The sequence below is a fragment of the Copadichromis virginalis genome, linkage group LG9 (assembly GCF_057382275.1).
Source record: "Copadichromis virginalis isolate Kocher_CV1m ecotype Utaka linkage group LG9, C_Virginalis_male_GT1.1, whole genome shotgun sequence".
NCBI lineage: Eukaryota > Metazoa > Chordata > Actinopteri > Cichliformes > Cichlidae > Copadichromis > Copadichromis virginalis.
In genome coordinates, this window is record NC_140626.1 from 32,715,214 (window position 1) to 32,742,361 (window position 27,148).

Below are 27,148 nucleotides of genomic sequence, written 5' to 3' on the forward strand. Positions count from 1 at the left end.
TGATGATTCAGTTTCTCTCAAGTGGAAAATTCACAGAAGGAATTTCTTTGCATGCGAGGCCATTTTAGGGCTGCATGAGTTCCTTTTGAAGTAACGTTGCTAAAACTGGAAGTTGCTGTGACATCAGCTAACTCGCACACTCTTTATGTCTTTAATGTAACTTTCATACTGACAAAGCTCCTGCTTGTCACAGTCAGAGGACAGAAATATATAAACATAACAACTGAGGCAGCAAAGTTTGCAAAACAGTGTTGGCTTGACTGTAGTCACAGTTTGTGGGATAGCTTACGACTGGGAGGCACGCCTGTTCCTTATACAAGTTTTGGACATATCACATGGATCAAACAAGTTCAGGTTCTGAAATCCTTGCATGATCACAGAGGGTCACAGGGTCAGTTTTTACACTTCAGGCTGAAACATCCTGAACACCACAGAAGGGAAAATAGTTAAAAATCACCAAATTTCAGCCCAAATCTATGAACTCTGAAAATATTTATAATATGAAGGCAAATATTAGGACTGTACTGTCAGTATTTTTACATGGCTTCATAAAAATACTGAAGGTAACGTAAAAAGGAAAATATCGGCGGATCCTGAGGTGGTCGGATGGGAACCTTTCTCAAGTTTGGGTGATTTGATGGAGAATGAGCCAATATCGAACAGTTGCCAACATTCTGGATTAAATCAGCGACATCGCTCGGACTGCATGAGCAGATGTACCAGAGTTTATGCGTCTTTACCTGTTCTGCAGTTTTTCTAATGCGAAATGTTGGATTCACAGCATTTTCAGCACCTCGTGCCCCTCAATGACGTCTCTGACCGCGTCTTTGCTCCCAGTGTTGCTCTCACAGTAACACATCGAGCTGTTGCGCTGGTACAAACTGTGTTACAGTGTGCAGCGTGCATGCACGGCTGTATATCGGCGTCTTTGCGGTCCTCCTGAGCTCTGAGTGGTGCTGTCTCGCATCTGCCGCCCTGCAACGACTGCACTTCCATTGCATTTCTCCAGCAGCGGAATAACCAGGCCCCTCGCAGCCGCTACACGGTGCCCCCGAGCCGGGCTGATTCCCACCGCAGACCCGGGAGGTGAGACGGTGGTGGCACAGCGGAGGACGACGGACTCCATAACCGCTGCGAAGGCCGGATCTACGGCGGAGGAAAGCCCAGGATGTGATGAAATCCTAAACAAAGTGCGACACACACACAGACACACACAAGCCCCTGCACATCATAAACGGGCCCGTCTTGCACTGCAACTTTGCGTTTTGGGCTCTCGGTGGGCGCAGAGGGCGGATAATCATAGAGGTGAGGTCGGGGAAATTATTGTCTGGGGAAGGGTGACGCGCACTTCTCAGCAGCCCCTGCGCTGTCAGACGAGGAAGTGAAGCTTCACACACGCCCATTTGAGCCTGTCGACCCTGCTGAAAAAGCCCAGAGCCGCTCATCAGATAACACAGCAACGGACTTTCCAAACATGCGCCCACTTTCGGATGGACGGCAGCGGGAATAACCTGCAGGACGTCGAGCATTTCAGCAGGTAGGCGAGCGAAGCGCTTTACGCGCAACGTGGACATGACAATTCTTCAAAATGTTATTATCGTGAGATTTCTCCCCTGTGAAGGCCTGTCTCCATCTTTCTTTTTTCTTTTTTATAGTCACATGTATGATCTCTGGCCTAACTGTCACTGTGCACTGTGGCTCATTGCTATCACCACCATCGTCTGAGGCGGACACGTTCAGTTAACAGGCTGCGGGCCAGATGTCAGCATCTGCCCGCTGTGCGTGGACGAGCACCTGCCTGCGTGGTGGTTTTGCGTGAATTTAGCTTACTTCTGGCCGCACGCTCAGCTCCCATTTTAACCAGAAAAGCGACTTCCCAGAAGATCTTGGCCCTTATTGCGCCCTGATCTCCACATTTCTGAACTTCAAACAATGAGCAGAGGCTCCTCGTGTATACTGTATACAGTGCACACAGATAAACTACACGCGTTGGTTCTAAATGGAGACTAATCGCTTTCAGGGTAATATCAGAGTTATTCGTGTCATTTTTAAGCAGAAATTTGTCGGTTCGAGTTGATAAAAGAAGTTGTTTTTATGTTTTCATTCTGCTGTTAAACTGAGCTCTGGATGATTCATATAATAAAACATGGAGTTTACAGACTTTAAACCAAGTTCTGGGAGTTCTTGATGGATTTTTGAGGCTGAAGCAGACTGAAGATAGACAAAGTGATAGACTGAAGAAATTATCTACATATCTTATGATATCTTTCCCTTGTCCAAACGATAGAGTGCACAAGAGTGCAGATTGTGATCTATGAGGAAATATATTTTGCAGGGAGACCTCCTGGACTTATCCTGGGGCTCCTGTGGTTCAGCGGGCCACATTTTGGACAGCACAGGGTTTTTAATCTTGTTGGCTGGTCAGTTTAGCTTAATCACATCAGTCATTTAAATCCTTCTTCAAACACACTGAAATTTGTTGGTTTCAGCTGAAGGTGGTGGTTTAGTTGATTGTCTGGATATTAATCTTTGAGTTCTGTACTGTTGGTCAGACAACAAAAAACAGATTTTCAATTCATATATTCCATAATAATAATATTGTGTTTATATTGAGTACAGATGCTAGAAAATAAACATCTTACAGGGGAACCTCCTGGACCCACACTGGGGCTCATGTGGTTCTTCCTGCCACTTTTTTGGATAACGACTCAATAACAAGGCGAACCATGTAAAGTGTCCATCGTAACTCATTGATGACTCGATGAAATGAAAACCTCAAGAGGAAATTATTCAGAAATCTGACAGAAAGTCTTACGTAGTTTAGTAGATGTGCTGTGGGATTCCTACACACTTACACACTTTGAACAGCAAAACAAAATAAAGAAATAAAAACGTAGACAAACCTGTTAGTTATGGAGTTGTGTATTTGCAAAGGTGGCACAAAGTTGTTGGTGAAAGCAATGTTTTATTCCTCTGTTAGGTCGGGCGTGTTAGTTACACAAATCAGACTTTTTTGTGTGAAAAGTGATGGTAAATAAATCAATAACGGTTAGATTTTCATTCAACATGATCAGTTTTCACAGGATTTATTACACTAGAAGAAAAAAGGGGCCTCATGAAACCACACTGGGGCCCCTGTGGTTGCCACATCTGGACAGCAAAACGAAAGCACAGAGCCATGTGACACTTTTGCATTGTTATTGGCAGTAAATGTTATTGTTCCTGCATGTGTTGATTTATATTGTTCTTATAAGTTCATTTTATAACTGTTTCCAGTAGCTGACTTAATGTCCCAGAGTCTTTGACTTGCTTTGAATTAGAGATGTTTCCATGTACGCCGGGAATCTTTTCAGTAAGTTTGTGGGCCTCACAGCCAACAGTCAGTCAGGAAGTAGTAAGGGTGGAACTTGGTCATGTTATAGCTAGCTGTGATCAATATAAATACAACAGTGTGCATCTTTAAGTGAATATTAATATGAAAGTGAAGGGAGGATGCTTTTAAAATGACTGAATTTTAATCATCAGCTAAATACAGGAAGAGAAAAAAACTGCTGCTGGACTCTGTGTCTGCCAGAGAACTCAGCTGCTGCGCTTAAAGGAGTATTCAAACCCTTATAGGCGACCCGACCTCCTCATTGTTTCCTCTCACATGTCTGCTGTTCCAGAGGTGGATGTGCAGATTGAATACGGCCAAGTCAGTGTATGTTCCCTGTGAGCCAAAAGCTCGGGCTTCGAGCTACTCGAAGCACTCTGTTTTTACCATTTTTATGGCTACAATAGATATTTATGATGTAATAGAGACAGGATATTTCTAATATAGACATCTCAGACAGAGCAGTCCCTCCTGCCCCGCGCTGACAACGGACAGCCAATCAGAAGAAAGCCTTAACCCTTTAAGGAGGAGCTAAAATGTTTTGTTTTTTCTAAAACTACTTATTTCAGACAGGCGGTGGCTGAGGGACCACAGCAAGGCCACAGTGAGACAAAGGAGGATTATTCTGAGATTGAAAGACACTCATTATGGACGTTAATGTCGTGGTCATTTTGAGCAGCAGGAATGATGCCAGACGCTTGCTGATGCTTACCCAAAGCACCTGGTTAAAGTAAAACTAGCTAATAGACATTTAATTATATATTTAAGCCCCTTAGATGAGAGAAAATCTGAAATAAATTCAAACTTATTCCCCCAATTCTTAGAGACGTATGCTGTTCCACCAAAAACAGCTCAAAGAATCATCAAACACCTAAAATGACCATGAAATTCATTACTGTGAACATCTGACCACAGCTGTGTGCTGCAAGTATAAAAATAAAGAGGTGCATTAGTCGTCTTTTAGTTGGGAAATTATTTCTTTTCTAATTTTGTTTTTCTGGTAGAATCTTATCTTTACATTAATCAAGTTTCAGTTCTTGTCATCTAATGAGGTGTTTGCGTTCTGCTCAGCTGCCAGCTCACAGTTCACTTCCATGTTCACCCGTATGTCTTGTAGCCCTCTGTGTCTCTGCTTCTCTGGCTTACAGAGAAAAAACAATTCAGTGTTACAAGATTAAAAACTGTAAAAAACAACAACAACCCAAAACGTGGCTGCTGGAGGCTGGGGGACAGTCGTTACTGTGTGAAATAATACAAAACAAGTAAAACTGTTAAAGCTGGGTTTAAGATTAAATTGTGCACTATTAACAGTTACTGCGCTGAACACTAGAAATAACATCACGGGTACAATAAGGGCTCCCAGCCAGAGAGCTGCAAAATAGCACAATGTGAATACCGTATAAAACTATCATTCTTGTTACACTAATAGAAAGCTGGGGGACCTCCTGGAACCACACCGGGACCTCTGTGGTTTTTCAGGCCACACTTCGGACAGTAAAGGAAGTAAGAAAAACCTGCAGAGTGTTTGCACTCTTGCTGCATGAAAAGTTACCTACTAGAAACCGAGAGGGCATTCAACAACAACAATGTCAATTTAGCAGTGTTACTGCACACTCGAGTGTTTTATTTAAGGGGAAAAATCCCAGCAGCAAACAAAAACAAAGAAATAAAAAGACTAATTTAAAAAATTGAACTGAGTAAAACAAAGCTAACAAAGTCACAGCTAAAGTGTGATCATAACATGTGCTCTGCTCTGTAACATATATGTGGCCCACTTTATAGCACATTTATAGGAAATGTGAAAGATTGGCTTTAAAAGTCGGTGACAGACACCAAGGTCGGAAAACGTGGCTCTGGGATTTTGAGACCTGCTGTGGGTAAAAGTACATATTTATGTAAGATATGACATGTTTGTTACCTGACTATAACCGCTATCACAGGTGTGGCTTTCTTTAGCACTTATCTACTCTAGCTGAGCACCCAAAGCACCTTTTTTGTTACTACAAATTACTGTAATGTGACTATAAACGAAGCCAGGTGGATCCTCCTGCGGGAACCTTTGAGATTCAGTCGTTTTCTGGGGAAGTTTACAGCAGCAACAAAACTCAAAAATCCGGCACAATAACAATGCAACATTCTGCTGAAAAATTAACAACTTCTGTCATTTAAAATAATCCCTGCTGAATCAATGCTTCGGTTTTTGTCTCAAGTCTCTCAGCTGCAGTAAATCTTTCTACAATAGCTCTGTTAGCCAGGCTTCACTGCAAGACGTGAGGAAAGAGGAAAATTGCAAGAAGTCAAAAATGTTCAAAAACTAAACTGACAAATATATTTCCACCCTACTTCCCATTCTCCTTGCCACACCAACATGCCAGTTCCTGTAAAAACTGTGAAAAGTTGTGGAAGTAGACAAATGATGGGAAACTCGTCTAAATATGCAGCTGCTCCTCACTTGAAGCTGAAATGCGTCACATATTCACATCGATGATGAATTCATTCATTTTGATCTCTGTACACTCTGGAAGGTAACAGCTCTCAGCAGGAACCATAGATATATACACCTATAAGCCACATCATTAGGTACACTTTGCTCAGACCAGCTGAACTGACTCTTTGTGACCCAGATTCAACAAGTTGCTGGAAACATCCCTCAAAGATTTTGGTCCACATTTCCTGTTCTTGCCTGACAGGTGTGGTCTTCTGCTGCTGAAGGTTCGGCATGCTGTGCGCTCACACCTGCTCTTCTGCATAACTTAGTTGTGATGATTTGAGTTACTCTCTTCATTCTCCTCTGACACAAACAAGCCGTTTTCACCCAACAGTCTTGTGTTCGCTGGATTTTTCTGTCTTCCTCTGTAAACCTTACAGACAGCCGTGTGCGTAAATCCCAGCAGATGAGCAGCTTCTGAAACACTCAGACCAAAGTCACTAAAATCACCAGAGTAAATGTTGTGATATCAGATGTCCTCCTCCTCCTTTTCCCTCACGGCTCCTTTGTGGTTATACACCTCCCTCTGCTCCTTCCATGTTGTCATTGAAACGAGATAATTGTGCTCTAAATAACTGTGGAGGGGCACGTGTCCCACCTGTGCCCTGTAACTACTCCATACAGGAGCATTTAAGCAAGGCTTTAAGCAAACTGGGCAAGGTCATCATCTAAAATTACATTTAAATCATTTCAATATATGCAAACTCCAGTTTTGTAACATTTGCATGTCTCTGAATAATATAAAGTTTCGCTCACTGCACTGACATGTGGAGGATCAGGGCTCGGCTGGTGGGAGGACGTTTCTCTGCTCTTTGTTTATGATGGAAGGAGGCCGGCTTTACAAAACAAACCGGTCATTTTTGTCTGCTTATTCTGAAGACGTGTAGGGACGTTTGAGCGTCGACAGGATAAACCAACTTTGTTTATCTTCTTGGTGGAAAGGTCATTGTTTTTCTTGTTCCTGTTTTCTTTTCGGGTGTGAAAACTTCACGGATCCTGGGTCTGATGCATCAGTTGCAGATACGTGAGCTGCAGCATGGTTGCTTTCATTGCTGATTAACATGTAGACGGTTTGCTCAGGTGGGTTTTTTCTATGTAATGTCAGAAAAGTCAAAAAGAAGAAAGAAAAGAAGTAAATTTTCATACTTGAGTTGTTCAAGCCAGAAGATATTTGGAAGTTTTGGCTTAAAAGTGACAGAAATGAATCAGGTAACGGTGTTTTAAGGACACTGAGGCAGTCTGCGGTCAGATAATCCAATAATTACAGATTGCGGTATGGAGATCAGGAGACGCTTTTCTGTTTTCGTTTTGCAGCGACGGTTCAGATTAACTGCTGCAGTGGCTCAAATCCAAAACACACGGCTGAAGTTGACACTAAGGGTGTCGTGTTTCAGCTTTAAAGGGCGAGGCGTGAGCAGGTCCTCAGGGGCGAACTTTAACTCCATCCAAAAATTCAAAAAAGGTGAATCAGAGTCGCCTTTACTTTAAAAACTGGCCTAAAAAGATGAAATAGTGTCAACATGAACAAAGTCACATGAACTTAATATATCAAAGCAGAAAAAAAGAGTTAAGTGGACTTTATACAACCTTTGTTTAGCAAATGTTATAATATGTATACTCAGAAAATGTCAGCAGCCTAGATTTGTAAAGACAGTTTTGAGTGCTTGTGTATATTTGATGCTTTAACCTGGGCTTTATTTACTCAAAGTGCTTTTTAAACACTTATTTTAATAATTTTCTGCAGTTGTTTTCTGTGTTTTTACTTCCCCAGTTGTTTCAGTGTTACGCTCAGAACTCAAACTCTCTTTACTTTGTAACATAGTAATGCATTACTTTGTAACAAAGTAATGCATTACTTTGTTACAAAGTAATGCATTACTTTGTTACAAAATAATGCATTACTTAACACTCAGATTTCAGGCATTCCGTCCTAATATTGTGTTGGTCCCCCTTTTGCTGCCAACACAACCCTGACCCGTAAAGGCACGCACTCCTCTAGACTCCTGAATGTGTGCTGTGGATCAGCATCCTCTAAACCCTCTGTTCGGGGCCTTAGAAACTCACTGCTGTGCTCCTCACACCATCCCTGAACCACTTTCTCTGTGGCCAGGCTCATTTTCCTGCTGAAAGAGGCCACAGCCATCAGGGAATACCATTTCCATGAAAGCGTGTACATGTTCTGCATCAGTGCTTAGGAGGATGGTACGTGTCGATGTTTGGGCAGAACGTTGCCTCCTTCCCATAGTGCATCCTGGCGGCAGGTGTTCCCCAGATAAGCAACACACTCATCCGGCCATCATGTGATGTAAAAGAAACGTGGCTCCTCAGACCAGAACACCTTCTTCTGTTTCTTCGTGGTCCAGTCCTGATGCTCACCTGTCTGTTGTCGGTGGTTTTGGAGGTGGACAGAGGTCAGCATGGGCGCCCTGACTGGACTGCACCGAACTGTGATGCTGTGTGATCCTGCATGAACTTTGAGCTACATTGGCTCTCTGTTGGATCAGACCACACAGGCAAGCCTTCACCCGTGCATCAATGACCCTTGGCTGCTCATGACCGTGCCGCTGGTTCCCTGCTGTTCCTTCCTTGGTCCACTTTTTGACTGACCCTGCAGACCGGGAACACCCCACAGGACCTGCAGCTTCAGAGAAGAAGGCGTCACAGTTTGGCCTTTTGTCAAACTCGCTCACATCTTCATGCTTGTCTGTTTTTCCTGCTTCACACACCAACTTAGAGGACAAAATGTTCACTTTCTCCCTGATGTACAATGATGGAGAGTCAGCGTTATTCACCTCACCTGATGTCATGCTGATCGGTGTATTTACACTGCTTTAAAAGTCATTTATTACGCTACTAATTACAGCTTTAAGCAGCGGCATCACATTTGCATGTGCTGCTTAACAAAATATCAGAAGTACATTGACGTGTACCTGTCTGCTCGAATCTCTGTGTTAATCAGGAGAACACGCGGACCATCTTTCTTTCACTAACCTATTTAAATATAAGAATGAAGCTGATAGACTCTACTTCTGGACAGCCAGACCTCAGGGATTGAAAATCTGTTTTTTTGTTTTCCTGGAGACAAACCAGCAAATTTGTTTGTCCACTCAAACTCTGAGTGTTTTTATTGCTTAAACATAACCAGGTGGCTTTTAATCATAACCCTTTGCAAGATTTTGCATTAACTTTTAAAGCCTGATTGCAAAAGGACCATTGGGTTAAAGAGTGTCTCTCAGGCAGACTTTGTCTTTGTTACGATGACAGTGACATTTGTAAATGTAATTACAAATTAAATTATGGGTCACAAAAGCAAAGTTTTTGCAAATAGATATTAATGACTCTCCTTCTGCCTCCCAGGCAAGAAGAACACTTCCTACCCAGGAACAAGAGACATGTCTGTGTTTTAAATCAAAAACACATTTTAAACATCAAAACAGTCGTGTTGGACTTGAACTGTAGTCAGGTCCAGATTTATTCCACCAACTGTTCCACCCTCAAAAAGCAGTTTTTCATCCTTTAAGACCAGAATATGTCAATGCAAATCAATACGAATGAGGTAGTGAAGGCAGACGAGTGTCAGGGGTGATGTGTGAAAGCAGCAAGAGTGAAAAGGAAGGTTTACAAGACAGTAGTGAGACCTGCTGTGATGTAACAGGAGGCTGAAGATGGACAAACCCACCAGAGGGACAGCTCAAAGTTAGAGGCGAGGCTGAGATGGTTTGGACGCGTGCAGAGAGGGAAGACTGGACATGTTGAACAAAAGGGTTGAAGATGGAGCTGCCAGGCAGGAGAAAAAGGGTTGGTGTGACAGAGGAGGACACCGGGGATGGGATCAGGTAGAGAAGAAAGGAGAAAAAGTGAGGCAGATGAAAACTTGTATCCTGAAACGTGACTGAAACCAGAGGCTTTTTAACGTTGTGCAGGAATCCCAAAAAGTTGGGACTTTTGTGGATTTGCTTACCTGGATGACTGAGCGTGCATCAAGACGTTGTGCTGGAACAAATGTGGTTAGAAATGCACGAGCCCGTTCCAGCTTTTGTTACTTGAAAATCAAGCTGTGACGCTGCTTCAGCATCACTCTGGAGTGTCTCGCTGCTAGCTTTGTACAGAACAGGTTAACATGAGGTCGTGTTTGTGCCGATTGTTGGTTTTGGGCTCTTAACTGTTAGATTTGGCCTCCAGCTCGTCTGTGGTGGCGCCGAGGCTTCCCCCGCTGATCATGAATCCTCACGAGGAACGTTAGGACTTATTTCCATGTCTTGTGTTAATTCTGAGAACAAATGTTGCAGTGAGTTTGTTTTCTCTGGAACTTGAAATGCAAAGTATGCAAATTAACTCTGTGCCTCTGTCTGTGTGTGTGTCTGTGCGTCTGTCTGTGTGTCTGTCTGTGTGTGTGTCTGTGCGTCTGTCTGTGTGTCTGTCTGTGTGTCTGTGTGTCTGTCTGTGTGTCTGTCTGTGTGTCTGTCTGTGTGTCTGTGCGTCTGTCTGTCTGTCTGTGTGTCTGTCTGTGTGTCTGTGTGTCTGTGCGTCTGTCTGTGTGTCTGTCTGTGTGTCTGTGTGTCTGTGCGTCTGTCTGTGTGTCTGTGTGTCTGTGTGTCTGTCTGTGTGTCTGTGCGTCTGTCTGTCTGTCTGTGTGTCTGTCTGTGTGTCTGTGTGTCTGTGCGTCTGTCTGTGTGTCTGTCTGTGTGTCTGTGTGTCTGTGCGTCTGTCTGTGTGTCTGTGTGTCTGTCTGTGTGTCTGTGTGTCTGTGTGTCTGTGTGTGTGTCTGTGTGTCTGTGTGTCTGTGTGTCTGTCTGTGTGTCTGTCTGTGTGTCTGTGTGTCTGTCTGTCTGTCTGTGTGTCTGTGTGTGTGTCTGTGTGTCTGTGTGTCTGTGTGTGTGTCTGTGTGTCTGTGCGTCTGTCTGTGTGTCTGTCTGTGTGTCTGTGTGTCTGTGTGTCTGTGCGTCTGTCTGTGTGTCTGTCTGTGTGTCTGTGTGTCTGTCTGTGTGTCTGTCTGTGTGTCTGTGCGTCTGTGTGTCTGTGTGTCTGTGTGTCTGTCTGTGTGTCTGTGTGTCTGTCTGTGTGTCTGTCTGTGTGTCTGTGTGTCTGTGCGTCTGTCTGTGTGTCTGTGTGTCTGTGTGTGTGTCTGTCTGTGTGTCTGTGTGTCTGTGTGTCTGTCTGTGTGTCTGTCTGTGTGTCTGTGCGTCTGTCTGTGTGTCTGTGCGTCTGTGTGTCTGTCTGTGTGTCTGTCTGTGTGTCTGTGCGTCTGTCTGTGTGTCTGTGCGTCTGTGTGTCTGTCTGTGTGTCTGTCTGTGTGTCTGTGCGTCTGTCTGTGTGTCTGTCTGTGTGTCTGTGTGTCTGTCTGTGTGTCTGTCTGTGTGTCTGTCTGTGCGTCTGTGTGTCTGTCTGTGTGTCTGTGCGTCTGTCTGTGTGTCTGTCTGTGCGTCTGTGTGTCTGTCTGTGTGTCTGTGCGTCTGTCTGTGTGTCTGTCTGTGTGTCTGTCTGTGTGTCTGTGCGTCTGTCTGTGTGTCTGTCTGTGTGTCTGTCTGTGCGTCTGTGTGTCTGTCTGTGTGTCTGTGTGTCTGTCTGTGTGTCTGTGTGTCTGTGTGTCTGTGTGTCTGTCTGTGTGTCTGTGCGTCTGTGTGTCTGTGCGTCTGTCTGTGTGTCTGTGCGTCTGTGTGTCTGTGTGTCTGTCTGTGTGTGTGTCTGTGCTCCTCAGCGTGCTTCAGTGTTGAAGGATGGACAGGGAGCTGGTTCGGCAGAGCCAATCAGATCACGGCGAGGCCACCAATGGAACGAGCCCTCCGACCGCCGCTGAGTCCTCCGCCACCCCTCCGACCCCCACGCCTCCTCGGCTTACCCCCAACCCCATGCTCCTGGACTCCCCCGCACCCTCGCTGACACCCACCACCTCCTCCCCTCCCCCGCCTCTCACTCCCGCTCCCTCCATCACCACAAACCATGGACCAAAGGCGGCAGCAGCAACGGCAGGCGCTCCGTCTCCTCACGTCCTCGTCCCGACTCCCCCTAAACTTACCTCCACCCCTGCCCCCACCCTCCGCACATACTCCCGACACAACCATTCTTCCAAAATGTCTTCCTCCGTGCAAACCCCCCCTTCCCCCTCCCTTCTCCCTCCCCCTTCGTCCTCCTCCTCTCCTGTCGTAGCGACCGCTCCTTCACCACTCCTCTCATCCTCTCCAACTTCTTCTGCAACGCACAACAACACCACCATGTCTGCCAAGATCTCCACCAGCCTGACCAACGGGAGCGCTAGGGTCCTCTCTGCAACCTCAACGCCAATCACACCGTTTCACACGCCAGCCAGTCCACCTGGCAGACAGGTAAAGGTCACACACTGACCCCCACATAGAGAAACAGGAACACGTCTTTCATTTAGAAACACTTTGCTGGAGTTTGTCCAGTTTGTCTGTATTGGATCTTTGCTCTTTCTGTGTTCATACATTGCACCCATACAGAATAAGGACGCACGTCTCCACCCTCTCATGACCACATCCAAGAATCCCACCATGACAGTGGCTAAAACGTTAACTTTGAGGCTTCGAAAAGAAAACCTGTGATGCCTCTTTTATGCACAGTCTCTGGGTTACATAAGGAGGAGGCCACCTACTGGCTGTATTCATAAGACTGACAGCAGTCATTCAACAGGCTGATAACATTAGGACCAAATCATTTTTAGCTTCGTCTAAAAAAGACGCAGTAATTTAATCTCAGAAGACGAGCCTGACGCAGAGGACGGATGTAAATAAAACAGCTTGAGCTCAAAGTTTTATCTAGCCTTCCTGCACTCGTGATGTTTACCTGCCATCTTTACAGAACGCACAGCCAAGACTCAAATCACAGTTTTCACTCTTTGGATTTGGTGCAAAGGTGCACAAAGTTGATAGCTAGTGCTAGCTTTGTTAGCAAGCTTCATCCATAAAGTGAAGCTACAGTAAATAAAAATGCAGGTACAGCACATGACAGTCAACCTGCTTAAATGACCGAATCTGTATTTTATTCATATTTCTGTGACACGTGGTGTGTGAGAATCTTTTAAGCTGAGTTTCATTAAATGTTGGAACAACTGTTGAAAGCGACAGCTGACCTGAACAAACGGATTTAAAAAGAAAGATCAGGTGTGAATAATCTAAATGTAAGAATGAAGCCTCGGACCTTTCACCTGTCAGGCTCCATCTGGGTCAGTGTTTGACTGTTTGGGGTTACAGTTTCCTCTTTGTTTGCTTTCATCTGAGTGCGTTTCACATCCTTACACTCGGGTCTCGCTCTCTGTTAATTCAGTGAGTAAACAGGCTGAACTGTGAGCGAGCCACAGAGACGCTGGCGTTCGCACTCTGTATGCAGGCATTGCTGCCAGATACAAAAAGCTGCACAGTCTGCGGTTCCTCACGTTAGAGCTTTAAAGACACGAGCTTGAGATGAGCACGAAATCAGAAACTTCAATCCTGGCTTTTCTGAAGCTGTTCTCAGAACTTGTCATTAGCTGGATGTCAGCAACAGAAAAGGACAGTTACTGATACCCGATGGCCACCGCTGCGATTTTAAATGAAACAATCGACCGATTGTGATTGAAGTTCAGACTTTCCGCTTAATTCGAAGCTCAACAGAAGTAAGTTTGTGTCTTTCTTCCTTTAGTAACTGAAAAGCTGCTGTGTCGGGTTGAGATCAGGTTCCCGACGTGGCCGTTGAAGAGGATCACGTTTCTCTGCACTGGGTCGCTTTTGTGGTCCGGCTCATTGTCCGTCTGCACTCCGATGCTCTGTCCGATCAGCCCTGCAGCGTTTGTCTGAATCTGAGCAGAGGCTACAGCCCCGTACACTTCGCGGCTCATCCCGCTGCTTCTATCAGCAATCGCATCATCAGTAAACACTCGTGACCTGCTTCCACAGCCAGCCGTGCGCGTTTTCTGGTAAAGTCTGGCTCCTGTTCTTGAGTGTAACCAGTGGTTTGCACCCTGTTGGTGTAAACCCTGTGACGATGATCCTCCCTGAGAGCGTTCTGTGGTCTTTAAAGTCTCGTAGTGTTGCTGAGCTGGCCGATGCACCACAATGTTGATTTTTTCTTTCTGCCTGATGGGTTCATTTGTTTTATTTGGACTTTCAGTCGAGTGATGGCCTGTTTGTCTCGCACTGACATTTATTCGGACCTCGTGTTGAGAGTTCCTCTGAAAAAGCAAACAAATGCAAATGAAACACTTGCATTTGGTGGCCGTGAAAACATATTAAACAGTTGTCTAATGAATTCTGAGCCTCTGAAAATGGGCGACTGTGCATTGAAATGGCTGTAATTCCTGAATATTTGAGGGAATACTTTTATTAAACCCCTTTAATTCAAGTCTGAACTTCAGATTTAAAATCCACTCCTTTGCCTAAAAACATGCCAAACAGTTTCTGACAACAAATTTTACAAACCAGTTTTTCAAATCTTTAAATTAAACCTGATAGATGAGATTAAAGAACTATAAACAGATGTGAGCTGCCTGGTGGAGAGAGTTTAATCTGCTTGGATGAAGCTGTCCATTGTTAAAGTATTCATTTAGTGTTTTTCTTTTTTGTAGAAAAGAAGCATTAAAAATTCGACATTTTCATTGTTTACTCTTTTGGTTTCCACCCAAACACACTCGTGACTGCTTTGCTGTTCGAGGAAATATCACAAAAAGTCATCCCTGCTCTGAAGCACTGCCTTAATTGCTTCCCTTCCCCCCTCTCCTGCCTCTGTTCCAGGTATCACAGACTCCTGTGGGCACACCTGGTCTTGTGCGAACCAATCAGAACCCCTCCCCTGTCAGGCATCCCAAGGTGTCCCAGCAGACATTGCTCCTAGGAAAAGGTCTCAAAGGGACAGGCCAAGACCAAGTGTTGCTTAGAGCTCAGATGGTAAACACACACACACACACACACACACACACACACACACACACACACTTTCATATATTTCCACGTGCATTCTGTTCTGCTGCTCACAGTGAACAGGACAGAGTGTGCAGCTGCAGAAAGGATGACGAGTATTAAAATGAGCCAGTTGGCAGGAAAAGCTCCGAGTTTAAAGCTGCAAACAAATCTGAAAACAGACGTTTCAAAGCTTTCAAAGCAGAAATTTCTCCGAATACTAAACAAACACAAACATGATGTAAATGATATGAAATGCACTGCACCAAAAACCCTGTGAGACGTGATCTGAAACAGTCTGAAAACACAGACTATGAAGCAACGTTACCAGGTTAAGGCAGCCGTGTTGAGCTTAAAGTCAGACTTTTAAGTGTTACAGAGGTGCTTTACCTCTCTAAATCACCATGGTAACTGATGATGTACATACTACCTGTTTGGGAGAAGATTATGTGTTTGAAGTTTTAGTTTAAAACAATCTTGAAGCACCACATTTTCCCCAAATCTTTGATTTACAGCAGAGAGTACACATTATACACTCAGAGGCCACTTCATGAGGTACACGTTGCCAGTATGAGGTTGAGCCCTGTTGTCCTGCTGAAAGTGACCTTTGGAAGATGGATACAGAGGATGGACATGTTCAGCAACAATAGGTAGCATCATTTAAACACCACAGCCTAAGAGGCCCAAGCTGTTTCACCACCAGCAGTATGAACAGTTGACACGAAGCTTCATGTTGTTTAGGCCAAATGGTGACACTGAAGTCTTAATGTTGCAGAAGTCGCGACTCATCAGACCAGGAAACATGTTTCCAGGCTTCTGTTGTCCAGTCTTGGGGAGCCTGTGTGGACTGTAGCCTCAGGCTTCTCGTAGCTGACAGAAAGGACACTCGTGTGGTTTGAGGTTGGACTAGCTGTTAGCTCAGAGATGCTCTTCTGCTACGGCTGTAACCAGTGTGTAACAAACCCACAGCAGGCCCGGGTGCATCTTCATGCTTTGCAGCATGCTTTCTTCTTACAATATTCACACGGTTGCTGTAACAGCTGCCAGCCGTACACATCACCACCAACGACCACTAATGACAACAGCACAGGTGTGATTGCAGATCAGCGCAGGTGCGTCCATCTCACCTGCAGCAGCATCGCAGACCACGCCTCGCCACACAGTGCTTATTTGAGTTACTGATCTCTTGAAGCTTTTCTCCTCCGACGTCTGACCTCAGCGAGGCACGTTTCGCCCAGAGAACTGCTGCTCACTGGATATTTTCTTTTTCGGTGGGAAAATCCCAGCAGATCCTGAAATATTCCGACCGTCCCGTCTGGCACCAACAACCTCGCCACATTCAGAGTCACTTAAATCACCTTTTGTTCCACATGCTCAGCTTTAACTTCATCCCGTCGTCTCGACCGTGTCTACATGCCTACATGCATAGAGACGCTGCCCTGTGATTGGCTGACTGTGTATAGCTGCATGCATGTAGCTAGTACCTGACTCCCATCACTAAGTTGAGCAATGCATATGTTTGTGTTTCATTGTCACTGACATTTGCAGGTCAGAAATATACAAATATATCTGTTTTCATCCTTGAGCTGAGCACTGCTGCAACTGCAGTTACTAAGAACAAGAGTGCTGTGCAGCCGCCATGGTAGAGATAAGTCAACAACAAGATAAATGAATTGACAGCTTTAATGATTTCATGTCTTATTTGCATCATCAGTGTTCCACATACTGAATCTTTGTGTCTGCTCTGATCATGTCTCTGATGGCAGACGGTGGTGCTCAGCTAAAGAAGAGTCAGACTGAGCCTGAGCGACAGAAACAAAGTAAACTCTGTTTCTCAATAAAGAACGGTCCCCAGATATTATGAGTGTTCATGTATAGAAAGAGCAAAGCGGCTTGATTGTGACTGATGAGCTCAAAACTACACATCTGTGAAAACCATCAAATTGTCATTATTGACATCATTTGATTATTTGCACAGAAACCTATTTTAGACTAAAGGTTATTTATCTGTTCATAAAAGTTCTTTTAACGGTGAAATATTAAACCATGGTTAATCTCACAAATCATTTCCATCATCTAGATCTGCCACCTGGATTTAAACACTTAAATGTGTTGTAAAAAAGTCTGTTTAACATTGAAAAACACTGAATATGAAGCATCTGCCTCGCAGTTGTATTAATCCACCGCAGAAAATAGTCCCCAGCAAAATTCACAGTTTTCTTGTGTGAGGGTTCAAATCTGATGTTGATCCGTTTGAAAAAGTAACCTTTATGTTTATGGGTGTTTTATCAGGTCATTAAAAGGAAGCAAAGGCCAAGAAGATGCTTCAGTTATGTCTCACACAAACATCTGTGCTTGTCCTGCTCTCCTCTGTTCATCTCCTCCTTCACCTGTTTCCTCCTTTTTCTCCTGCAGCTAATTCTTACATCTGCTATGCGGCCGCCCCAGCCGTGCTCCTCCTCTTCCTCCTCCTCTGTTTCCACTTCTCCTCCTTCCTCTAACCCCGCCTCGGCTCAGGTGAGCAGCGGAGCAAATGTCTTTATATGCACGTGAATGCATCTTTTGAACTGACCTTAGACGGTAAATGCAAAAAGCTGACTTCTTTACACAGTCGTCTGAAACACGCGAAGCTCAGCAAGCACAGCGAGCGAGCTGCTTTTTTCAGTAACTTTCAGTCATTTAATGAAATGCAAATTTGGCATTTTTAGCATGTTTAGTCTCCGTAACTACAAAAGACGCACACGTGAAGAACACATTCAAGCTGTGGTAAAAACTGCCCTGAGTCCCTTTTACACCCCGTCCCAGTGCTGCGATCTAAAAGCAGAATCTGGTTTCTTTGAGCAGCCGTGCGCATGCGTGTCCCGGCTCTGAGACCTGGATGTTTGATCTGTTTTCTGATCGTTCGCTGGAGAAATGAAAGGGTTATGTCAGCGTGTGGGATGCGTGCCAGCTCAACAAAGTCTGGTATATGAGAGATAGCCAGGCTCAACTACTACCCATAATTCCTTCTGGGTGAAACACACTCCTCTCATACGTTGACTGTAACAGACGGCTGTGACTGGGATCAGGATCAGTGGACGATCTCTCCACAGTTGGTCCTCAGACCCACATCAATAGGAAATGTGATCTTGTTTTTCTGTTTTTGTATTTCTTATTTTCACCTTACGAACAATCAGAAAATGTCCGACGTTTAAGACTAAATCTGCTTCAGAGAGCTTTTTTCCTGCTGCCTGTAACATACCCGCCCTCGCTGGTAACAGTTGCTAAGCTGTGACTGGATAGCCAACGCCTTCGTGGGATCTAACTGAACATCTTTGTGTCCCTTCCAGCTCCAGAGTCTCACCTTGAGGCCTCCTCCCCCCGGGACTCTCGCCATCCCTCCTTCCCTACGCCTCAAGCCCAACGCCACGGCCCCGCCTCCCCTCTCTCGACCTCAAGTCCCCCTCTTCCCGATTCTCAAGCCGCGACCTCAGTCCAGCATCACAGCAACGGAGTGTCCAACCACGCCCAGCCGACACCTCGCCGTGCCGCCTCCAAGTAGGTCCCTGAAGGGTGTGATGAGGCCGGATGAGTACGCTCCTCCATGTGAGGGTCTTACATAGTGACTAATATATTATCATAAATTATTATAATTCTGCACTTTCAGTCAGCTGATGTTTTATTTATATTTGATCCTGTTTGAGTTTATTGGTGGATCCAGCTCTCACCCTGACAGTGACTAACCGGGGGGACTGGAGGGAGGTGTGGTTCAGAGTTTCAAAATAAAAGCCATCAGTGGAAGACCAGTATGCTTTCAAAATGATAACAGTTGCTTCAAGGCCCTTTATATTGTAAGGTAGAGACCCTACAATAATACAGAGAAGCCTGAGCAATGAGACAAATCCCTGTAGGCGAGCACTTGGTGGGAAGGAAACCCCTCTTAACAGGAAGAAACCTCAGGACCGGGCAGCCATCTGCTGCAACGGGTTTGAGGTGAAGAAAGGATAAAAGACACAAAATAAAAGCCTCAAATTACATATTGGATGTTATCAACACTCTGAACCTTTCAAAATAAAAGCCTGCAGTTTAAAGCCGTCTGCATCTCTCTGCAGCTGTTCTGGCAGCAAGCCACAGTCTGGTGTTAGCAACAATCACACTTGTGGTGTGAGGTTGCATGTTTAGTTTTCTTTTCTACAAGCAGTGAGTAAACAAAAAAAATTGTTTCAAAATGAGCGTTTTATACTTTCAATCATTTTTTGTCTTCAGTTTTTAAAGAATTACATTTTTTAAATAGATATTTTTCTTTTTTCACTATTTTAATTTTGGTTACTTTTAAAACAAGAAAGGACAAACTTACTGCTTTTAGCTGTTCAGAGCCGTCTTTAGCTGCACTGCTGTGGTCCTGTGTACCGTTTCATTTCAGTGACTTATGAACCAAATAATTCCTCTCTATTACCCGGAGACGTCAGAGCTTCGGTTTACCCTCACAGAGCACAACAAGTCAGTTTTCAGCATGTTTGCCGTCATTGTCTGCAGCTGAACTCATAAATCACTGGAAGAAAACTGCACTGTGCTGCAGAACAAAGTAAATTGAATCATGGGTCTTGATATATTTTGCAGCCTTGAGAGATGAAAATTAGAAAACAAAAACATAATAAAATTTGCATTTGATCATCTAAATAATTCAGAGTTTTTGGAGCCACTGAAAGGAAATGTTTAAATCTTAATGTGAGAAAGTTTTTCAGCCAACACCCTGAATCCTGCAGCCTGCTGTGCATCAGCAGATTACAGTGAAGCACATGAGAATTAAACAACATGCACGAGTGGCAGTCTGTCATTTATCAGATCATTATTAGTCATATCCATCCCTCATAGTTTAATGGTTTCCTCTTCATGCTCGTCTCCCACAGCTCTCTATTCTCCGGTTCGAGCCGTCCCTCTGAGACCCAGACTTCACTCTCCTAACGGTCACAGAGCGGCGTCACCTCGACAGACCTCGGCCCTCCAACCAATCGCTGCTGCTCCCTCCAGCCAGGCGTCTTCCATCAGCCGGCCGCTGGCGGGACTGAAGAGCTGTCCGTTAACTCACAGCCCGGTATCTGTCTCCAGCGCTCTGTCAGCTGTGCCGCATTTTGAGCGCTCGTTGTCTGCAGCGAAGCAGCTTCAGATCATCGCCCTCTCTTCGGGTCGCCAGCCACAGCCGGGAACGTACACGCATGCTTCGGTGCAGCCGCCGCCTCCAGCGGCAGAGTCGCCTGAGGTTTCCGCCCAATCAAAGAGGACTTTGAGCACTGAAGACGTCCTTCCTCCTCCTCCTCCTCCTCCTTTAAACCCCTCGTTGCCAAAAACCACCTCTCCTCTGCCCTCACCTCCATCCCTTCTGAGTCCAGCCTCTCCACAGAGTCAAGCTGAGCCCCAGCCGCAAAATCTGACCCAGAAGGTGGAGGTAAAGGAGGCTGAAGAGCAGAGAAAGAGAGCTGCAGCTGTGAGACAGGAAGTCAAAGATGAGGAAAGCATTGCTAAAGACCTGAGAGTGGAGAAAGATGACCAAAGAGAGAAGGTGAAGGAGGAGGAGCCCAGTGAGGAGCAAATCAACCAGGAGGTGCAGGAAGTTAGCCGAGAGGAAGATCAAATGGAAGTGACAGAAGAAGGCCAAAGTGAGAGAGAGAGGAGAGAGGAAGGCAAGGACAAGAAGATGGAGGAGGAAGAGGAAGGAGAGACTCCAATGGACCAGTCTGAGAACCAGACGGCACAGCTTCCCCATCAGTGCCACAACACGGACCCTATCCCGGAGCCTGATCCTGTTAAAGACTCCACTGTGGACTCAAAACCCATCACGGGTCTCATTTCAACTCCACTTCCAGTCCAAACTCCAGCACCAGTCCCGGTACCAGAGCCAGCTCCAGCCCCCGAAGCCTCTGCCCAGAGTCAGAGGCTGCCAGAGCCTCAGAAAGACCTTCAGCCCGTCAGCCAGGAGGACTTCTGTGAGAACATGTCGACCCAGTCCGACAATCAGTCAGGTACCGTGAACAGCTCAGACGCAGCAACACTTAGTGCTCATATCTGTGTGTTTACACGAGGCTTTGCATTAAAGCGTTTTCCACAGCTTCATCTGTCCGAGCTGTGCTCCCTTAAAGGGTCCACATGATTAGTTGTTATTGCTCCGCTCGTCCTGGAGAAGCACACATGGTCGTGCACAGTGTGCAGCCAGCAGCAGCTTCTGATGCTTCAGGCTACAAAGCAATTGAGCTGTTGAGCAAACTGTCTTCACGGGACGTCTGGTGCAGTAAAGGCTCGCTGCTACCTGCTGCTCACTGGTGAACTTTAGTGTCCTGCTTTGTTTTCGGCTGTAACTTCATGCAATCAATACTTTTTTCAAAACATGTTCCTTTTAATTTTCAGTCAACTCTTTTTTCTTTCTCTGCTCCTCACAGCGCTGTCCAGCCTCTCCTCTCAGTCTCCCCCCTCCTCACCCATCACCACTCCTTCGGCAGAAAACCCTCCTCCTCTCCTCCCGGCGCACACCGCCCTCCCGACTGACCTCAGCCTACCGCAGCATGAGCCAGCGAAGGTGGACAAAGCAGGTGGCGAGCAGCAGCCCCCCACGGAAACTGAGGCAGAGCCTCTCGGACAATTGGAGGACGAGTCAGAGAGCTTCAGCCAATCACTGAGCAGCCCCTGGGAGCCAAGGCCGTGGCCTGAGGGACGGCAGGTTCTCACCCACCTGGTGGAGGGATTTGTCATCCAGGAGGGGCTCCAACCGTTTCCTGTAAGGAGACGTTTGTTTTACATCACAAAGGCAGAAAAAATGAAGTTAGAATTTTAGGTTTTGATGCTTTTAGTGTGAAATAAGTTGGTGTTTAATCTCCTCAGGCTTATTTAAGCATTTCCTAAATAAATTGTGGCTCAGCTGACAGTTCAATCTGGGTTTTACAGTTTATCACCTTTTCTTGGGTTTCCCTTTCTTAGAGACGGCAAATATTACAATTTTGTTACTAAAAGGGGAAAAAACTCAAAGCCTTTCTCGTGTATGAACGTAGAATAAGTTCTGGGTGGATGTAAACGGATTCCCTCCTTACTGCGATTACCTTTTCAGCCACAGGCGGTGCATTTATACTCACCTTATTTCTGTGGTCCAGGTGAACCGCTCATCCCTGCTGGTTCCAGTGCAGGTGCCCAAACCGCAGGAAGTGAATGGGACCAATGGGAAAGCGGCGCTGCCTGTAACGGAAACGATAAAACAAACTGAGCACTCCACAGACTCGGACGAAGAGGAAGGAGGAGACACGGACGACCCTGGGAGCAGTAAGGAGCAGTTTAACTTTTAAACTTCACATCTGCTCGTTTATCTGCTCTGAAGTCTCGATGCATGAAAGTACTGTTGGTAAGAGCTGCAGAATAGAGCAGCCGCACCCACGTCATACTGTCACCAAATCAACAACAAAGATTCATCCCAGAAAACTCAAAACAGAAGCAGGTGACGCATTTTCCCTGCAGCTGTGAGACTTTAAATGAGAGCAGAGCTTAAAACGGACCTGATTGAATCAAGAATAAAAACATAATTCTTGCAGTTTTTATATAAGATTAGTAAGTTTAATATTAAAGGAAAATCAATTAGGCTTAAAGAAAATATATAAAAAGGGTTTCTCGTGGCTGCACACCAAACAAGGACAAAGTCTTTGCATGTTCTCTAAAAACGGTGAGAGATCTTCTATTTCTTGTCTTGACGCAGCGATTGGTCCGCAGGCTCTAACAGTGAACCAAACCGGAGTTCCTGCATTGTGGCACAGCCTCTGCCCACCACTGTAAACCTGTCCCGTCATGTTCTGCACCTGCAGCACTGGGGCTCATTCAACACATGAACAGGCTAAACACTAAATACAAGCTGAGAGCAGCCCTGGGACTGTGCAGTGAAAGTGTGTGTGAGACGTCTAAGAAGTCAACCACTTTTAATACCCTGAAAACTCGGCGGTAAACCTGACGTTTACCCCACACATGCCCGAATCCTGCTCTGCTCACGTCTGTCACTCTGCTGCTGATGTGGTAAATGTGGGAGCTGTTAGTCTTCTAAACTAGCAGTGGGAACCACGTTAGACTCTGTGTTTCTCAGCTTCACCTCCACTGTGTCCCTCTCACAGGGTCGGGCCACAGAGACCGAACGGTGCTGCACTGCCAGTTCTGCGGGAAGAGGGGCCACGCACACAACTTCATGCGCTCCAAACGCTTCTGCTCCACTTCCTGTGCACGCGGGTAAGGCCTCGCTTCATTGGCTTAAGCGCTAAAGAGGGCAGCTGTGATGTCACGGGACCTTTACACAGCGTAGGGGTGCTGCTGTCGCAGCAGCAGCGTGACAGGATGTGGTGTGTGTGGCCTGCGTGGAGGCGCGCAGGTGTCAGATGCAGATACGAGTGTGAATGAAAGCAGCAGAACGAGGAAACATCACCACGTGTCTCTGTGCTTCTCCCCTTCCTCCTCCCCCCTCAGGTTTAACGTTCGACTGACGAAGCGTCTGCGAGCTCTCAGCGCAGGAAGCCGGTCAGAGAAGCCTCGTCCTGCCCTCAACCGGGCGGAGTCAGTCCCTGGGAAACCCCTGCTGCTGCGGCTGGTAGGGACGCTGAACTCGCCAACAGCTTAAAAACAGCAAACAGAGAAGTGCTGAGATGTTTTAAAGAGCCACACTCTGAAAATGAAGTTAGAGCTCCTGAAGTCCTCCACGAGCCGAATGTGACCGTACACATGCACCGGCTGTATTACAGGAGGCTGATTTTCCAAATATTAAACACATTTTTATGCTTTTATTGATCTTTGTGATGTTTATTTGATGGGTTACGTTCCTACAAAAACGCCACTCTGCGTTTGTAGCTTCATATCTTTTGTAAACTTTTTAAATTTCGTCCCAGAAAAACTAAAAAACACTGAAACTAAACTGAAACAAACACATGAATTAAAAATACTTAGTAGTGTAAAACTACATTAGCTCAGTTAGTCGTGTGCAGTGGATTTTAGACTTGGTCTTATGAAATGAGCCATTTGAAGCCATCTGTGGTTCATCTGTGGTTCAGTGACAGCCGACGGCCTTTAGAGGGCAGCAGAGAGCCGAGAAATCAGGAAGCTCCACCGACAGACAGAAAACAGACGCTCAGTTTTAAGTTCTATGCAGCCAGCAGCCACTTTATTCAGTGACACCTTCCTTGTACTGAGTTGGAACTGCGTTTGAGTCGAGAACTTTCTCATAACTCACAGATTCCTCTGAGGTGTTCGTCCATGTCGACATGATAGCATCACACAGTTTCTACATATTTATCGCTCCACCACATCCCACGTGTTCTCTGCTGGAGTGAGAGCTGGTGACTGTGGAGTCGTATACAAGTAACCAGTTTGAGATGATTGAGGTGGAGTGTGGGGTTTAAATGATGCTGCAGGGCCCCACACTATCACCCCAGCAGCTCCCTGAACTGCTGATATCAGGCAGGACGTTTCCTGGCTTTTACATTTCTTACACGCTTTGTTTCCTTTCAGCCTCGTGATCTGTGGAGCGCCGGTCAGCGGGAGAAAGATGGAAAAGAAAAAGCGGCGGCGGCAGAAGAGGACGAAGATGAAGACGATATGGTGGGAGGTGGAGGCAGGGAGGAGGAAGACGATGACGGAGGAGAGGAAGATCCCGCTGTCGCCATGACGGCTAGGATGGAGCGTCGGGCGGCTCGGAGAGCGAGGAGGGCGTCGGCGCCGGCCGTGACCACTTCCACGCCTACCACCACGTTTAAGCCAGCCCCCTCGCAGTGGAGCGTGGAGGAAGTCACCGCCTTCATCCACACGCTGCCAGGTAAACATGAGCCGATGCCCCACACGTAGAGCTTCTCCCGGGACCTTTAACTCAGAACCGTCGGTTTGATTTACGCCACACTCCGTGTCTTAATTGTCAGCAGGCGACGGAGGCGCGCTCACAGCTTCTTCGTATCCCCCAAGTCCCATTAAAGGTTTCGCAAAATGCTGAAATTAACTGCTGAGTGAAGTAATGTGAAGAATACTTCCAACCACACACCGTCAGACTCAGCGAGACTGCTGTGAAACATCTGGGAGAGAAACTGAACCTCTGTTTCACATGAGACAGATGATTCTGTAGTAAACACTGTTAGCTGCCTTTAATATTCATCACTGTCACTTTATTTCTAAGAGAAGATCAGATGTGGATCTTAGAGTTATGCAGATCTCTTCTGGTCGAAACATTCTCCAGATTAGTTTCTGTTAGAAATAAAGTGGATAAACTGATTGTTGGCTAACGATCCTGGATGAACAGTGTGAAACATGTTACTGTAACAAACCAAATCTTTGTTTGTTGGGTCGTTTGTCCACAAACTCCTCCCACACGATCAGGATTTGAGGAACCAAACAAGGGCTCAGGTAGAACTTGGGCTGCTGAAGGTTCTTATCAGAACCTGCATCACATTATTTCATCATGTGGCCTAAAAACCACCAACCAATCATTTAATTGTCGAGTTTATGAACCTTTAAAAAAATGTGTTCACAGGAAAGCCACCAAAATCTAATTTGAAATGGTGTCTTTATTTTTTTATTAGCCACAAAAAGTCATACAAACACATCACGTGTTCCCACTTCTTTAGTTAAATCTACAAAATAATCCCAAAGTTGACACGTTTGAATGCATTAAATAGCTTTTCTGCACAAACAAAGTGATATTAGCCAAAATTAGCATATCTCAGCACAGTGTGCAGTGTGTCTTTAAAGGATTTGAACACAGTAAAGTACCATCAGTACCATGTAATACCTAATCCTAGTCCTAGATGTCGTTGTTACAGCTATCCTCGCGTAGCATGGACAATAAACAAGGAAGCTGTGGACGACATGAGTGCATCAGGGGTGTGCTTCATCAAGAGGATGATAAGAATAATGTACACCAAAATACTGATGAATGAAAACACCAAAAGCTCTTAATATAAAAACAGCAGAGCAGTGACTTGTGACAGAAGGACAGCAGCAACAGTGAAAGGGGAAAACTGCAGTTCCTCTAATGTCCACTCGAGGCTCCAAAACAGAGTCAATCCCCACAGACTAAACTTTGCAGGAGTTTGGAGGTGTTTTTATTAAAAGTCAAGAGTTTAGATCGTTATACGTGACTAAAGTCAGGGCCATGGCTACTTTCTGTGTGACTGAACAGAATCATTTGCTCAGTCAGACACCGTCAGTGTTTTTAAACTCTCCGCGTTGCTGTTTCAGGCTGCAGTGACGTAGCGGAGGCTTTCCGGGTGCAGGAGATCGACGGCCAGGCTCTGCTGCTGCTCACCGAGGACCATCTGATGACCAGCATGAACATAAAACTGGGACCTGCTCTGAAGATCTGCGCTCACATCAACGCACTGAAAAACCAATGAGAGACAAAGAAAAAGAGAAACAACGTGAGAAAAAGAGAAAGCGTTTAAAAAGGAAGAGGGAAAAAAGGCAATAAAGACGCGAGGAAACGAGAGAAGTCGGCGGAAGTCAAAAGCTGACACCAAGGATGACAGAGCAAAGTCACAAAAAGAGATTTGTGGGAATTTATAATTCATGAGATTATAAATCTAGGCGTGGCCTTAGCAGATGGGAGCTGGAGAGGAGTGCGGGAGCATGACGACACCAGAGTCCATGAGAAGTCTCACCAGTTTTGGGCCCTCCGACTGTAGCAGGAGACGGGGGGGTTTTGTAACTTTGTGTATATTTTACATGCCGCTGGAGAGTGTACATTTGAAGCTATTTGATGAAGGATTTTGAACATTTAATATATAAAATTTGTCTATTTAGTTTTTTTAGAACGTGACGTCAGCAACAAATCTATCCAGTAGCTAAACATAACCCGTGTGTGTAAAAGGAAAAAACAATAATGCGTAGACTTTGTAAGTGATTAATGAAAGTTTAATGTTTTATATCACTATATTCTGGACAAAGACATGTCTGTGTATTAAAAAAGTCACTATCAGGGTAGAGGCTGGTGTCTTCAATCGTCACATTTTTATGGTATCCTGCTTGAAATTATTTAATAAATGAATAATTGATCATCAAACGATTTATTTATCTTGTTTTAAATTAATTCCCAAGTAAAAGACCTTTTACTAGCCCAGTGAAAGCGGGCTTTCTAACAAAAATGTGCATAAACACTTCAGACACGTGGAGCAGATGTTCCACTGAGGAGCAAACGTCGGGCCGCCTCCTGGTTTCATGGATGCATAAAATGCTAAAGTTAAAGTTGGCACAGTTTCACAGTGTAGTGGTTATCAGACCCACTTTGTCGGGGTGTGGAGCGATTGAGAGGTTCTGGGATCCCCCGTAGTGCAGTTTACCCCAGTGCCTACAACCTGGCTGCTGCAGGTGTAGAAGCGGGGCTCTGGGGTTAACTTAGACTTAGAGGCTTAGAGCGGTCCTAAAACT

At 45.5% G+C, this 27,148-nt stretch overlaps 1 protein-coding gene across 3 annotated transcripts; it reads left to right on the forward strand.

The window, feature by feature from the left end:
• Positions 1-733: 733 nt before the first annotated feature.
• Positions 734-26,783, forward strand: phc3b (polyhomeotic homolog 3b). Of its 3 annotated transcripts, none has more exons than XM_085468755.1 (12): positions 734-1,537; positions 11,560-12,184; positions 14,585-14,737; positions 17,165-17,266; positions 18,079-18,334; positions 19,639-20,748; positions 21,163-21,497; positions 21,868-22,033; positions 22,867-22,978; positions 23,213-23,333; positions 24,248-24,551; positions 25,964-26,783. In XM_085468755.1, the coding sequence occupies exons 2-12, from the start codon at positions 11,579-11,581 to the stop codon at positions 26,116-26,118; spliced, it is 3,420 nt and encodes a 1,139-aa protein (XP_085324881.1). In that variant the 5' UTR covers positions 734-1,537; positions 11,560-11,578; the 3' UTR covers positions 26,119-26,783. The 3 variants fall into 3 exon arrangements, with proteins under 3 accessions (XP_085324881.1, XP_085324882.1, XP_085324883.1); XM_085468756.1 differs by having other exon boundaries at positions 18,079-18,286; XM_085468757.1 differs by lacking the exon at positions 17,165-17,266.
• The last annotated feature ends 365 nt before the right edge of the window (positions 26,784-27,148 follow it).

Bases quoted from the DNA above. Each gene is read 5' to 3' on its own strand.
- phc3b (XM_085468755.1), top strand. From the start codon at position 11,579: ATGGACAGGGAGCTGGTTCGGCAGAGCCAATCAGATCACGGCGAGGCC. The intron at 14,738-17,164 runs GTAAACACACAC...TTTCTCCTGCAG, and splicing joins TGTTGCTTAGAGCTCAGATG to CTAATTCTTACATCTGCTAT. The intron at 23,334-24,247 runs GTAGGGACGCTG...GTTTCCTTTCAG, and splicing joins AACCCCTGCTGCTGCGGCTG to CCTCGTGATCTGTGGAGCGC.